At 41.5% G+C, this 14,694-nt stretch overlaps 1 protein-coding gene across 1 annotated transcript in view; it reads right to left on the minus strand.

Annotated features, from left to right (window-relative positions):
- Positions 1–4,859: 4,859 nt before the first annotated feature.
- Positions 4,860–14,694, minus strand: part of SPTBN5 (spectrin beta, non-erythrocytic 5) — a gene marked incomplete at its 5' end in the record, with an annotated part of 90,797 nt that continues 80,962 nt past the window's right edge. The window contains 10 exons of the mRNA XM_082284428.1: positions 4,860–5,066; positions 5,649–5,784; positions 6,263–6,348; positions 6,517–6,608; positions 7,015–7,101; positions 8,644–8,715; positions 9,699–10,319; positions 11,312–11,416; positions 12,331–12,507; positions 13,279–13,468. Of these exons, the coding sequence (XP_082140554.1) occupies positions 4,892–5,066; positions 5,649–5,784; positions 6,263–6,348; positions 6,517–6,608; positions 7,015–7,101; positions 8,644–8,715; positions 9,699–10,319; positions 11,312–11,416; positions 12,331–12,507; positions 13,279–13,468 (1,741 nt within the window). The 3' untranslated portion in view covers positions 4,860–4,891. The remainder of the gene's footprint in view (positions 5,067–5,648; positions 5,785–6,262; positions 6,349–6,516; positions 6,609–7,014; positions 7,102–8,643; positions 8,716–9,698; positions 10,320–11,311; positions 11,417–12,330; positions 12,508–13,278; positions 13,469–14,694) is intronic.

Consider the following 14,694-nt stretch of genomic DNA (forward strand, 5'->3'; position numbering starts at 1 on the left):
ACATCACAGTGTTCATTATTTGCAGAAAACTGAGGAAACCTGTACATTTCTCACCTTGCCATGTTCAAGTGCCTAGCTTTCAAAACGGTTTATTTAATCTCCTTCCCTCACATTTTCAGCCCACAAGAGCCTCACAATGTGTTCTTACTTGTTAAGAAATTAAGGTCCTTGTTAGCAGAGACCTCCCAGGATCTCCTTGATGTTACAGAGTTTGGTGGTGGTGATATTTCTTTGTAAGAGCCTGTCCCTTCAACCCTGAGCCCATTGTCAGTGTCCTTTCAATACTTCACTAAAAATCAAGTCCTGGCCATTTGCATTCAGTGATGTCCAGATTTTCAGATAGGCTGAGCAACTAGAATTTGCACTGAATTGGTGGGCTCAGCTTTGAAGTCAGGCATATATATGTGAACAGTGGCCAAACTGCAGTGTGTACAATTGCACTCTGTCTGGCTGATTTCCCTTGCTGATTTAGAAGTTACTCCTTTTTTCCATTGCCCTGCAAGAGTTTGGCACAGAAATACTGCTCCAGACTGCCACAAAGGGGGAGGTTACATTTCAAGAGAGAGAGGGTGGTAGCTGCAGTGAGTGAGCACAGTTCTTTTGAACGTTGGCTGGAGGAAAAGTTCTGCATAAAGCACAACTGATCATATTGATTTATACCATCAGTGCCTTTATGCATTAAAATGTCAAGAGCCTGAAACAAGTTTTTCATAGCAGAAGCTCGAGAGGAATAATTACCATAGACTCAAGTACATTCAATTTAGTGATAATGACAGAGATATAAACTGGTTCTCCTTACAGATGGAAACTGAATGTAGGACAACATCAGTCACTAAAAGAGTCCATAGCCATTGTATTTTCACACACAGAAGATTTTTTCCCTTTATAGTCTTCTATCCCTAACATCACAGGCAAAGTATTTTTAGTAGGTGCTACATAAAATAGAGCACAAATTAAGAAAAATAGGACACACATTTTCCTCCTTGCTGGAGGAAAATATTTGGAAAATGACACCTGGTTTTCATTTGCTTTGGAATGCAGTGAGAGACTTTGCCTTGAACTAGAAGCTTGGAACATCTCTATAGCCTTTTACTAAATTAAAAAGATGATAGGAAAGGATGCTGAGCAATATAAAACAGAGCTCCACAGAAGTCGGAGAAGTTTGTGGACTTCCTCACGCTGAAGGATTTGGACCTGCTTCTGGATTGTTTATTCCAAACACAGCATATTCCTCAGGACTTCCAAGGAAAATCTTACATGTTTCTTCTGCATTGGAAATTTACTTGAGATCTAGAATTAGTTGTACTTGAAATCCAAAATTAGACAAAGAAAAAGAGGGGTCTGCCTTTTTGGTATGCACAGGCAATATTTAAGCTCAAAGGGAGAGCATTTATAAAAGAGTCGATTGCCTGAAGCCTGCATCTCCTAAATGCTGCTTCTGCTGCAATGTCAATGCTAAGCCTCAGCAATGCTTCTTGTACAATGCTTATTTGCTGAGCTAAGGACTACCATCCAGAACCTGAGGAGTCTTAACAGCTGGAATGCAACTGTACTGTGGGATTCAGGTCATGAGAAGATAAGAACTAATCAGATTCTGGCTGCAAGACAAAACATAAAGAGCCATTTTGAGCTGAGAGTTGATCCAGCTGGATCTGTTACCTTCACACAGAGAGCAGCATGTGTAGCACATACAAGCCCACATGGCTCTGTGCACACATGTGCACAGGGTGTGCACCACTTCCATGCTCCCCTGGCTGGTCCTAGAAAGCTCTGCTGCTGTGAAAAGATATCCCTGTTGTGTTCATGGTCTACAGAGAACCATCTGTAATCCTTGTGAACCTTGGCAGCATGTGCCCAGCAGCAAGGCAGCTCAGCCACATTGAGAAAATTTGGTCTCTCAAAATGCTCCACAGACCAATAATTGGGGCATGTTTGGTGCATTCATAGTGCTGCTAATGCAAACAGAAAGGCCCAGTAAAATGTGAAGGAGCCACAAAACCACAAGGTTTTCAGGTAACCCACAGCTGGTGGAGAATTACTGTTCTGAGAGACTGTTAAATCCTCTTATAAAGGAAGGGAAGGAGGGTGGGAGGAAGGGATCTGTAGGTGGGGAGGGTGGTGTGACTCTGCTAGGAGAACTGCCACCAAAGGTTTTGCCAACACTTAGAGTCAGGCTGGGAACTGCTGTCTAATCTTGCAGCCAGAGGCACAGAGATGTGCCCCTTCATCTCCTTGGTGTCCCATGTGGTACCTCTGTAGCCTTAAATGATAACAGTTTTTTCAAATATATTTTTGCATTTCAGAGCCTGAAGTTATGTGAGGGCTGTATCATTGCCCATCAGAGTGCCTTTTTGTTTCATTTTGGTTGCCTTTTTGTTTTTGTAACATGATGTGGGTGTGGCACATGGGAACACAGTTTAGTGGTGGACGTGGCAGTGCTAACAGTTGGACTGGATGGTTGTAGAGGTCTTTTCCAACCTAAATGGTTCTATGATTCTATGACACTGGAGGAGTGTGTTGCTGGCTTGATGGTGTAGTAGGAGGACCTGGAGGGCATTTGTGAGGACAGAGGCTGCTGGAGAACTCTGGAGGTTGGAGGGACCTACACCTTGCACGGTCTTGTCTGTGCAGCTTGTGGAAGTGGTGGCTGGCACAGGTTGTCCCCCAAAGCACTCCTGAGCTCTGGTTCAGAGCATCCTGAGTTGCACTGCCCCCAAACGACAGAAATATAGGGCATCGTTTCAGTGACATAAGGCTGATCAGTAATCTGTGCTCAAGACTGGTCCTTATCCCCTCTAGAGTAAACATGGAGTCTAAAATTTTGGCCTCTGAAATTCTGTATGTTTGTTCTTCAGACGCTGTGGATTTTTTTTCTTTCCTTGGCCCCATTCTTGCCTGGCCTAGTGCCACATGCTGTGCTGTGACTGGGCAGAGTGCATGCAAACCAAAGCAGGCTCTTCCAGGTGAGAGCTGCCTCTCTGCATCTCACCAAAAATAGGCATGTGCCATACTTATAAACCAGGCCTTGCTGGTCTGGTGTTGTGTTTGCTTAAACACTGAAGATGATTGCATGCCTGCCAAAGCCTTGTCCGAAATGCGCCCCAGATCACTGCTCTCTGCTGAACATTTTGCTGGAAAACCCCCACGAGTACAGAGCTTGCTATCTGCTGCCAAACACAAAGGAAATGAGACTGTTCTTATAACTATTAGCTGCTCTTCATAGAAATTGCTTGCTTGTGTCTTTTAACTGTTTAGTAATATATTCGTTAAAAATAAAATATTGCAAAAGAGCACCAGACCCATGAAAGTCTTTATGTGCTTAAACACAAGACAAGGTTTTTTCCAGTTGTATAAGCACTAATTATGCTGAATGCCTGCTGAGAACTTCAAAGGGCATTTACTGGTTTCAAGATTGAATGAAAGACATCTGGGAGAAGATCTTCTGGTTTACAAAGGTATGGAGAGCCTGGAACAAAATCTACCTCCTGTGGTAAAATCCTCTTCAGTGGAAAGGCGCAAGTCAGGGCAAGGAGGCAGCTGTTCTGAGTCACAGCCAAGGCACAGCTTTGTTCAGTTAAATGGTAAGTTTAAAATACTGGAGTTGGTTTGGCTTTTGTTTGCTTTTTTTTTTTTAATCAGTTAAAATGATCAACAATAATGAAGTGCATCAGTTTCCCATTACTTTGATGTGCTGGTTTTTTTGTTTTTTGTTTTTTGGTGGGTTTTTTTTTTTTTGTTTGTTTTTGGTTTTTTTTTTTTTTGTGACAGGCAGCAGCTCCAGCTGGAGTACAACAGAGGAGAGAACTGGACTAGCCAAAAAAATGAAATTATTACCTCACCTTGTTGGATGCCTGTGACTGATCTGAATCAGACTGAACACAAATTTGAATTCTAGATGTTGCATGTACCCATAAAGTATTTATGTAAACTTGGTGTAAAGTGTTCCCCTTCTCTACCACTGGAGAAGCAGTGCAGAGGAGAGGACTGCATTCAGAGAGTGAGAGTCATGCTTCAGACTGCCTAAAAAGGGATGAAGGCTGAAGTCTTTGCCAGAGGAGTTAAGGACTTGAAGTTTTATCTTCCACCTGTCAGGGAAGAGCCCCCAGCTACTGTCCTGGGGGAAAAAATGCCATTTCTCTCCAGCTTCATGCTAGGTAACTTTTCTTTGGCTCAGAAACAGAGATGAGTAGGGGGAAAATATATATTCCTTCCCATGATTACACCGTACCTTAGCATGTGAAGCCTGCTGTCTGGGGACTTGACTTCCTCCTTGCTCTCCTACTTTTCTTCTCCTTTTACACTGAAACACTGATTGTTCATGCCTTATTTAAGTTTCAGATTCCATTAAAAATGAGTAACACTGCAGGGCTTTTTTTTCCTGGTAGCTTCATCCAGAAAGAATTGGCAAATAGAGAATTGTTGATTAATGTGTTGTAAAAAGGAAAGACTGTTGAGACCACAAAGTGATGTAGGATCTAACATTACCTTTGGGTGCACAGACCACCCAAGCCTCAAATCTATTCTGTTGGTCTCTGCAGATCTATTTACACATGGCTGTAGTTCACTTATGGTTTGCACCTCATGCTCTGCTCAGTGCTCTCCATTCCTGTCTCACAGAATCACTTCATTTGAGCTGTCTGGCTTAAAGGTCCCCCTGCCCTTTGGTTTAGTACCTTGGAGTAGATAACACTTTGCTGATAATGGCAAATGACAAGGTTGTCGTACACACATAAGTATACCAGATTGAATCCTGTTTAATTATATTTAAAGATTTAATGAGATTTAATACATAATTTAAAAAGTTCAGAGGGAAGCAATTAACTTACAGTATCAATACATTTTTAGAGGGCTGAGTTAAGTTACAATTGTCTGTAATTCATTGAGGCAAATGTCATTTTTCTCTTCCTGCTTTTAGTAGAGATGGAAGCAATTTTGTTTTATTTTCACTTTGTTCTAGACTTCGGGTGGTGATTGAGGCTCGTATCACTGTAGGTCCATCTTCCTTAAAATCTCTGGAAAATTCTGCAGACTCTCTCTCTGGTTTGATTTTGAAGGAAGGTGTTCTCCTACCAACAAAATGCATCATCAGAAAATCAGGTATAATCTAGAGGAGTTTAAGTCACTCTCTATATGTAAGGACTTGTTAGGCCTCTAGCTCAGCAGCTGAAGTCTGCCCAGCTGCAGGACTAGGATTTCACATCATAGCCTGTAAGATTTGTACAGACTACAAAAGCAAGTAAAATTGATTTAAACAGGCCAAATTTCTGAATTTGGCTGCGCTATATTTTCCATATATGTCTCCCATGAGCCTCCTTTTCCCCAGTCTAAACAACCCCAGCTCCCTTGGCCTCTCCTGGTAGGACTTGTTCTCCAGACCCTTCTCCAACTTCGTTGCTCTTCCCTGGACACATTCCAGCTTTCTTGAAGTGAGAGGTTCAGAACTGAACACAGCACTCGAGGTGTTGCCTCACCAGTGCCAAGTACAGGGGGACAATCACTGCCTTGGTCCTGCTGGCCACATTATTTTTGTGACATTAGTAACAGGGGAGCAGGACTTTTTGACCTCAGGGCAGTCTCTTTGTAGGTGACTGCTACCTGAGCACAGACAGCACTGACATCTGTTCAGCTTTGCAGCACAGAGCCCATACCTCAGGAGTGAGCTTTTGCTGCTTAGTCTTTCAGCAGAGTCCCTGTCTGGAAAGTCCCACACTCTTTTCTGGGAGGTCTCTGTGTTTGAAATGAAAGTTTGCACCATCCCTGCAGAATGGGATCTGTTACCGTGTCCTACATAGCCAAAAAAAGAAACAACAACAAAAAAGTATTATTAGAGGCAGAGTTTTCCACTTCTGGGCCCATAACAATTTTTTCTGACCACCATAGTTATAATTATGCTATGGCTTCCTTCCCAATAAGCCACTGCCTAGAGAGATGTCTAGAAAGATATCCAGATCCAGAAGAAAAGCTGTTGGTCAAGATCCAAAGATCCTTAATAGAAGGATGAATACAGCCCTATGCCTCTCCCAGGCAATAACCTGATGCTGGCACAGTACAACTGAAAGACTGCTTTGCAAATCACCCTGGATGTTCTTCTGCCAGGTCACTACATCGCAAGGTAGCAGGTGACTTGTGTATTGCTTTCTAGCAGAGCCAAAAAGGATGGCTCAAAATGCCCCAAACTAAGGACACCTTGTCATTCTCTTCTCTTTCTCTCACCGTCCCTTGCTAAAAGCACAGCTCATTCTTGGAGGAAGTGAGAACATACCTATATTATTCTGTAGCGACTGCAGCCAGTCCTCCATCAGTGTCTGAGAAGGGGCTGCAAAGTAATACTCTGCCCCATCTCTCAGCCTGTAAATAAGGATAGGAAAAGGTGAATTCTAGTCAGTTTTGCCTTATACCTTCTGTGCTTGTGAGTGTAAGACACTTCAGTTATGCCTCCTAACAACATTCAGCCTTAGGTGACGTGGGCAGGGAACTGCATAGGCTTTTATTTGTGCCCTTCTCCGTAAGACTCACCGCAGCATGAAGGCGTTCTCTTTCCTGATGTAATTCACCAGCCTCTCACATTTGGCACCGGAAATGCCGAGGGACAGGACTGTGGATATGTTCTGAAGGGGGATAAAATGAAAACAAAATGTCTTCTATGTCTTTTCTGCTAGGATTCAATTCCATACCAACCTGCAGGCAGACTACACACCCATCTCTTTATGCTCCTAACTTTATAACTAGGATCACTGAATAGGACCAACCACAGAGGAACCATGGACAATTGCGTTGTCTCTTGAAGGCAATTCTTGAATAAGATACTTCTTTTAAGGCATATCTTTGAAAATTTCTGGAAGCTTATTATTCTGTTTTTTAGTTGTATCAGTTGAATAATTGCTGAATTTTCACTTAGCTGACATTTGAAAGGGAACAGATCACCCCCAGCCCCAAACCAAAGGTGACATTTTAAAATTCATTTTTACATATGTAGACACAAAGTTGTCTAGAAAGATTAAAAAACCAAATTACCTTAGATGCTTCTTTGTCATCATTATAGAAATCAAGCTTTAATCCATCAAGTTTTACATAGAAGGATTTCCAAGACCTTGAGTGTGGCTACATGAATAGAAATGGTAATAAAATTCAGTTACGAAGTATATATTTATAGGAGTAGTGAAATCTTTCATATACAACTTCCACAGGAAGCCAGGACCTGTCTATTTTATGATCACAGAAGTTGTCACAGTCATTGTTATCTCTTAGAGAAACAGAACCTACTATAGTTTCTGTGTGAGTGATTCAAGAAAGGGTCTCTATGAGTCAGGACTGAACAAATGACATAACCTGGTTCAAGCAAGCTCTACACCATGTGGTCAGCAACATCTTTGGAGGGTGACAATCAAAGTTCTCTCTAATTTTTGGCTACTAAAACTCCACTTTTTTCCGTAGCTGGAACACCAGCCCCTGCCTGCTGGTCACAGGTTACTTAAATCAAGTGTGTGGTTACAATCTAATGTGGCTGCTGAATTCTTCATTTGCTGAACTAACCCCAGTAGAATGCTACTGAACAACGTGCAAAAGTAGCAGCTATTTCCAACCCTAACTATGTATCAATGAAAGCTTAGCCTGGTGCCATGAGACCCTTCTTGATGAAGGATCCTATAACTTATATTCATATTTTTTTATGCCAGTGAATCAAGTTGACAATTTGGTCATTCAGAGAAAAGGAAGGAAACAGTTCTGAGGAAGATAAGTCATAGCTTTTCTTGTTTGGTAATATGGAAGTTCAGTATCCCTGAAGACTAAATTCTGTGTGTCCAGAAGTGAAGAAAAACTAAATTTCTCTTCCAGAAGATGGAGTCCATACCAGAGTCACTTTTTAAAAGAGGTCTTTCAAGTTAAAAATTTCAGAGGAAATATTCTATGGGACAAATAATCCAAGACAACATGTTTATGTGCAAGCACTCAGGAAACACTGATGTCTGCAGATTGGTGGTGAATATTAGAAAATTTCCTGGCCTGTTGTGATCATTAGGCTACTGACCTGAAGTGGTGTTATTTCCCAGTGTAAGAATTTAGATTTCAGTTTCATTCAAACCTCTATTTAACAAACCAATTCTTCAAAGATAAACAGAACCTTAGTTCTGTTCTAGCACAGTTAGAAATTACAAATATTGGGGGCATGAGACTGAGGGATTCCACTGCTGACAAACTATCGCATGCTGTTACAGGATCATGAAGCTTTAGGGTTTTTTTGTGGTGGTGGGGTTTTTTTGGTTGCTGGGTTTTTTTTGTTGTTGTTTTATTTGTTTGTTTTTCCCAATTCAGTTGATATATTGAAACCTGTGTTTGTAATTAGGAAAAAGTAGTTAACACGTTCATACAGACTAGACTCTGGTTTATAAATCCATTAACTTTAGACAGACCCTGTTCTGCATGATTCCCATGACAGGCAAAAATTCCATTGTCTCTTTCTGTTAAAGATCGGATACTGCCAAAGCCAGTGGACACTTCCCCATGCATTTTATGGATAGCTGAAGCAAACCCCCACTACTCAGCTCCTCTTCAGCAAGAGCTTATCCTGAAGAAGTCAGACCAGATCTGGACAATAACTCAAGGAAAAGTTAAATAATCCAGAATGATGGAATTTATTTCTACCTGTTGTCTTCCAGGAAGGAGCTGGTCTCTCTTCTCTAGGAAACCCTCCATGTGCTGGAGACTTGCAGAAACCTGAGACATACAAGAACATTGCTACTTAACTTTAAAATGGCCCTTAGGCCTATGTTAAATTTCTGAAGGTCTTTTTTAGATAAACTCCATGCAAAGAGACTGATCTCTGGTTTCTTTAGCCTTTACATTGGCAGCACAGCAGGAAGTCCTCACTAGGTTGCAATGGTATCTGTTAGACCCCCTAAACAAAGAGAATTGAAATCCTTCTTGAACAATTTGCTTATGGAAATTACTCTATCATAGTGTGTCAATTAACTAATATTATTTTTATATTATTACATACATTTTACAACATAAATTGTTCAAGTTATTCATACCACCTCCACATTTACTGAGTTACACCAATGTATGGTGTTGTACTGGTACACTTGGGTATGTGACAAACATGTTCCTCTCAAGAGTAAAGGAGCAAAAAGAAATTCTAATTTTATCCGCCCGTGAGTTAAAAGTGAATTTCCTGCAAGGGTGAGCAAACAGGAGTTGCTGGTTCCAGTCTTGTACCAGGTCAGCTCTTTGACAAGTGTGCCATGAAGTCCTTCCTCTCTCTGACTTTTAAACAGAGTGGACACTAAGCACTGCCACCTCACACAGAGGGTGTAGGTAAATCATCCTCTTTGGGAGACACCATCTCCTGGCTGTTGTTAAGTGCTCTGCTGAGTATTGAGCAGCAGGAATAGCCTCTAGTTCAGGAAAAGAAAAACAGAAACCGATACAGTTGTTAAAACCTAGGCTATAAAGCTTAGCAAATTAAAAATGGTTTTAAGCTGTACATAACTGCTTAAGTCAACTGTCTTTGTGGAAACTGTTTGAACTGCAAAGGCACATAAAATGCCTCTTGTTTGAATCCAGGAGTGTACCCACTGAAATGCCCACTGTATGGTGCTCTTTGTGACTTTCACACAGAACTTCCTATTATTGCCTTACTTTAACTAGCACAGGATAGTGGTTTTGTAAGGAGAGAGCCAGAAATTTCTGGCACTTACCGAAGATGTGTTCTTTAATGTCTCCCAAGAGGAGTTAGACAGCAGTAAGTTTGGTGAGTTATCTAGTGACCTTTGTCCAGGCGTGGGTGGTGTTGCTGGTAGCTTGGTCTGCAGGTTGGAGAAAGAGGAGCCCATAGCACCTTTTCCTTGAGGAGATGTGTGGTCTGTGGCTTGTGATTCTGACAAACTGCTGCTGTGTTGCAGGCTTATAGGAGTAGGAGATAAAGGAGAGCCTAAAGAACTGTGACTTTCAGAAGATGCAGCTTGTGGGCTCACCATCTTTGGTGTAGCTGGAGTGATAATCTCACCAAGCCTCGTCTCAGCTTTCATTTCTGTTTTGTTGCTGCTCAGCACTTCAGGGACTTCCCTGGAAGTGAATTCTTGGAACCTTGTAGGAGATTTTTCAATGGGGGAGAAAATAGTTTCAAGTGGGACCCTCCAGGACACGCTGGGTACAGGCACAGGTGGCAGTGGCGTTGTGCTCTTTATCTCTGTCACCTTTGGTGGTGCATTCCTTCTGTCAGATGTTTTTCTTTTCAGAGAAGGAACCCGTACAACTTTGCTTTTATCCTTCTGCTCACTCTCTTCTGTGTCCACTTGTTTCAGAAGATTCATCTCTCTCTGTAGGACAGAAGTATTACATTTTTTAAAATCACCTTCATTGCATTCATGACTACTTACCTAAGATTTTGTTATTTTAAACAGGAATAGTTTTTCAAATGAACTGGCTCCTGGCATTGAATCTTAAGGCCTGTACTTCCACTGGCATTCTTAGAGTTAGATCTGAATCTAATTGCTATGTGCTAAGCATTATTTTGTTGCCCAAATCATGAATACTCCTGGCAGTTAACGTCAGATATGGTTAATCCTGCCCTTGCTGAGTTCTCTGGAGGCTGATTTTTTAAAAAAAGCTCAAGAGAAACTGCGCTCCTTCTTGTGGCATTGCTTCTTTAAGTTTTCTGTAAGAACACTGAGTGTCCAGGGTTGTTCTTGTGGAAAATTTTGGAGGGAAGGACTTTTGTCCTTTCACTTAGCCAATTTGCAAATCACTGAACGAAAGATGGAATGATTTTCAGCCTGAAGTCAAACACAACTGTTATGTTTTACTGGTTATTTCAAGAAAATAATTTAAAAAACCTCCCCCACAATGAAAGAGAATCTGAGAAGGTTATTGAATATCTTTGGTATTTATCACAATCCATTGTAAAAATCTTTTGCCAGAAGGAAAAAGGCCTATCTGTGCCTTGGTCTCCCTTTCTTTTCAGCCCTTTGCTATCCTCTATCACTTTCAGGTGGTGCCAGCTCCTTTCTGAAATCCTGAATGACGCAAAATCTCTCTCTCCATTTGTGTAGCAAGGGATCCCCCTGTTTCTCATACCCTTTTCACTGTCCTGGCACAAGAAAAGTTCCACTTCTCACCTATAGCTTTTTCAAGGTAGTTGATCTCTTTTGATCCACATACAGGTCTTGCTCTGTCTGAAATATCTCAGCTTTGGTTACTCATTTATCCCATCTCAGCACAGGAGTTCCTTGTTACATGGAGTGCCATTCAAACAATCAATGACCCACATCATCCTGTTTCATACACAGCTCATCAGCCTCCAACTACTCACCTTAGTTTTCCTGCTGAGCTGAGCAAATTTCTCCTCCTGTGCTGCAAGCATCTTCTCAAAATCATGGTGTTTCTTCAGTAATTCCTCTACTTCAGACACTGAATCCTGAGTGGAAAAATTCCCACATACAGAAGTCCAAAATCAAGTCCATCAGAAGAGATTATGCCTAAGATTTTCAGATTTATCCATTCTATTTAGCCAAGTGAGGTTTCTGAAAATTTTGTAATTGAATGTCTGAACTCCTGCTAGTGTATGAAAAATCAGAATTTACATTTAAAGTAAAGGTCTGTGTCTTGCAGTCTGTCTGCTGTGCAGGAGAAAAAGAGCTCAAATACCAACTTTCCCTTTTCTGCAAGGCCATGTAGTACCATGTAGTACCAACTCTAACTGTTTATGTGCAGATTAAGTACTTGGATTCTAGCTTGTGCTAGACACAGAGTTTGTCCCTGCCCTACAACAAATGCATCTGAGACTTCTGTCATGTCCTCTGCTTAGTTTCTGATACCCAAGTTCGTGACTTTGTTTTCCAACCTTATAAACTATCAGAAAACAGTCAACAATGACAAAGAACCCAACAAAACAAACAAAAATATGGATGCTGGTGTTTAAAAAAGAATTTACAAGCTAGCTATAGAATTGTGTAAAACCTTCTCTGCTTAATGGGAGGAACAAGGTGGGAAAAATCCCTTTTTTCCTTTTGAAACAGGCTCTTCAGCAAGAGAGGGAAAGTTGAATCCTCAGCAAGTAAAGTGAAAAAAAGGTCTAGAATTCTCCCAAGTCTTCTACCACTCCCTGGAAGCCACCAGGGAATGGCTCACTTCCAGGAGCCCATCACCATGTCAAATGCAGCAACTGCCCTGGGCTCACTTCTGCAAGAGGACAGAGCTCCTGCCCTTTCTAATCTCAAGGATGCATTGCTATTGAGATTGTGATTAATTTCAGGCCTGAGCTGATCCATGGCCCTCTGCATTTGCTGAGAGGAACACAGTGCTCAGTAGTGCTGCATGGTTGTTACTCACCCCATAGGAGGGATCTGAAAGAAAGCTCTCCTTGGCAGCCAGCCACGCTTCTGCTTGTTCGAGCTCTCTGCGGAGCAATTGGATTTCCCAGTTTTCTTCATACAACACTTTCCTCATGTCCCAGCTCTCCTTTACCTTCTTCATCAGCTCTGACAGCTCTAACAGTTTTTCTTCAATCTAGAAAAAGAACATGTGTAATGACAGGAGTTGAAAAATCCAATCAGACTTTCACATGACAGTCAACTATCATGTAATCTGCCTTCATGATTTAGAAGACAACCTATAGATAACTTTGTGGTGTTAGCATAATTTAGAAAAGATGTCTGAGTCCTCATTTTTCCTACTTGAATTAGCATGTAAATTGCTAGATAATACAATTTTAGGCATATTCCACATACTGTATGACAAATATTCTGCCATATGATTTCCCAAGATGAAACTTTATACCCAGGCAATTTGTACTATGAAACTAGTGAGAACCAGAAGATTCAACAAATACATCCATTTATGGCAAGGCAACAATGGAGAGACTTCAACTGTGGAAAGTTTTCTTGTTCGTTCTACAGCAGAAGTAATGTAATCTTGCATAAATTCTGAAGACGTTTTTGATGGTGTGCTCTCTGGATCTACAGACAGTGTCTTGGGCAGTCTAAACATACACAGATAACAGAGTCACAGAAATTTTAACATTCTTGCCCCTTGGGACATTTCTGAAGGATTACATATCTTCTAGTGGACTCAGGGGCATCATCAATGCAAGGTGATTGTGATGTAGCACAAGAACTTTAAATGTGTTTCTTTTTCTATGCGTCACATGAAGTGCATAGCTTGTAATAGTAAAGAACCTGATTGTCCTGTCCTTCTGTTCTGAGAGACAAAGCTGCACCTCCTGTCTGTTTCATGTCTTTGTTCACTCTTGTTTGTAGAACATGTAACTCTTCAACACACCTCCACAGACATGAAATGTCCATTCTTCATCAGGTCACCTCCTGCCCGCTGCATTTCTTCATATTTCAGCCACTGCTTCTCTATCTCACGCTTGTATTCCTCGTGGCGCTTGATGAGCAGTTCCGCTCCCAGGACATCATTTGCCAGTTCCTCAGATATCACCAGAGCATGCATCTCATTGGCCCAGGCCCTACAGAACAGAGGGTAAAAAGGCAAGGAATCTGAGTCTGTTGGACCTTTGGGAATGCACACATCCCATGGCTGCGGATACATGCACACAGACTTTTGTTTGCTCACAAAAGATATTAATATTGTCCTGTTTTTTGCCTGGGATAGAGTTAATTATGTTCTTAGTAACTGGTACAATGCTGAGTTTCGGGTTTAGTATGAGAATAATGTTGACAACACACTGATGTTTTGGTTGTTGCTGGGTAGTGCTTACCCTAAGCCAAGGACTTCTCAGTTTCCCAGGCTCTGCCAGTGAGGAGGTGCACAAGCAGCTGGGCAGGGGGGGAAACACAGCCAGGACAGCTGACCCGAACTGGCCAAAGGGATACTCCATACCACAGAACACCATACCCAGTATATAAACTGGAGGGAGTTGGTCAGAAGGGGCCAATTGCTGCTTAGGGACAGTCTGGGCACCAGTGAGTGGGTGGTGAGCAGTTGTATTGTGCATCAATAGGTTTTTTTTTGGGGGGGGGGGAGGGGTTATTTTACTTTTTTTTTAGACAGTATTATCTTCATTATTAGTATTATTATATTTTACTTTATTTCAGTTATTAGAGTGTTCTTATCTCAACAGATGTGTTGGTATTTTTTTGTTTGCTTGTTTTTCATTTCTGATTCTCCTCCCCATCCCACTGGGAATCAGGGAGAGTGAGTGGCTCTGGAGTTCTTAGCTGCTGACTGGGGTTAAACCATAGCAATACACAAATACATTGATCAAGGTTTGTTCAAACATGTAGGGGATTTATAATATTCCCAGTGCTGTTTCCATACATAGCCTATTAAAAAGACAGCTGCAGCATCTGCGTGTACTGAAGCATTGTGCATTCAGGTTCTCAGAAAGAGCTCACTGCAGCTGACTAGGCTACACACAGTAACAGTATTTTTATACATTGTACAGGAACACAGAGACTCTCAGATGCTCATCAAAACCTTACCAGCACGCATCAAAGTACTTCATATGCACAAAGAGCACTCATGGAAAGAAGTATATTGATAGATACTTTTAAAGAAACATTTTCTATTCCATAACTCTCAACTGGCACAAACTAATGCATGAGCTCAGGATCTATCCCTTAGCACAGTAAATGTCCAATAGTCAGTGGTAACCACTTCACCGTCTTTGTATTTCTACTCCTGTCATAGGTAAACTTTTTCATTATCTATTCTAGGAGATTATCTTCAATG

This window comes from Coloeus monedula (genome assembly GCF_965178545.1).
Source record: "Coloeus monedula genome assembly, chromosome: 6".
In the NCBI taxonomy this organism is placed as follows: domain Eukaryota; kingdom Metazoa; phylum Chordata; class Aves; order Passeriformes; family Corvidae; genus Coloeus; species Coloeus monedula.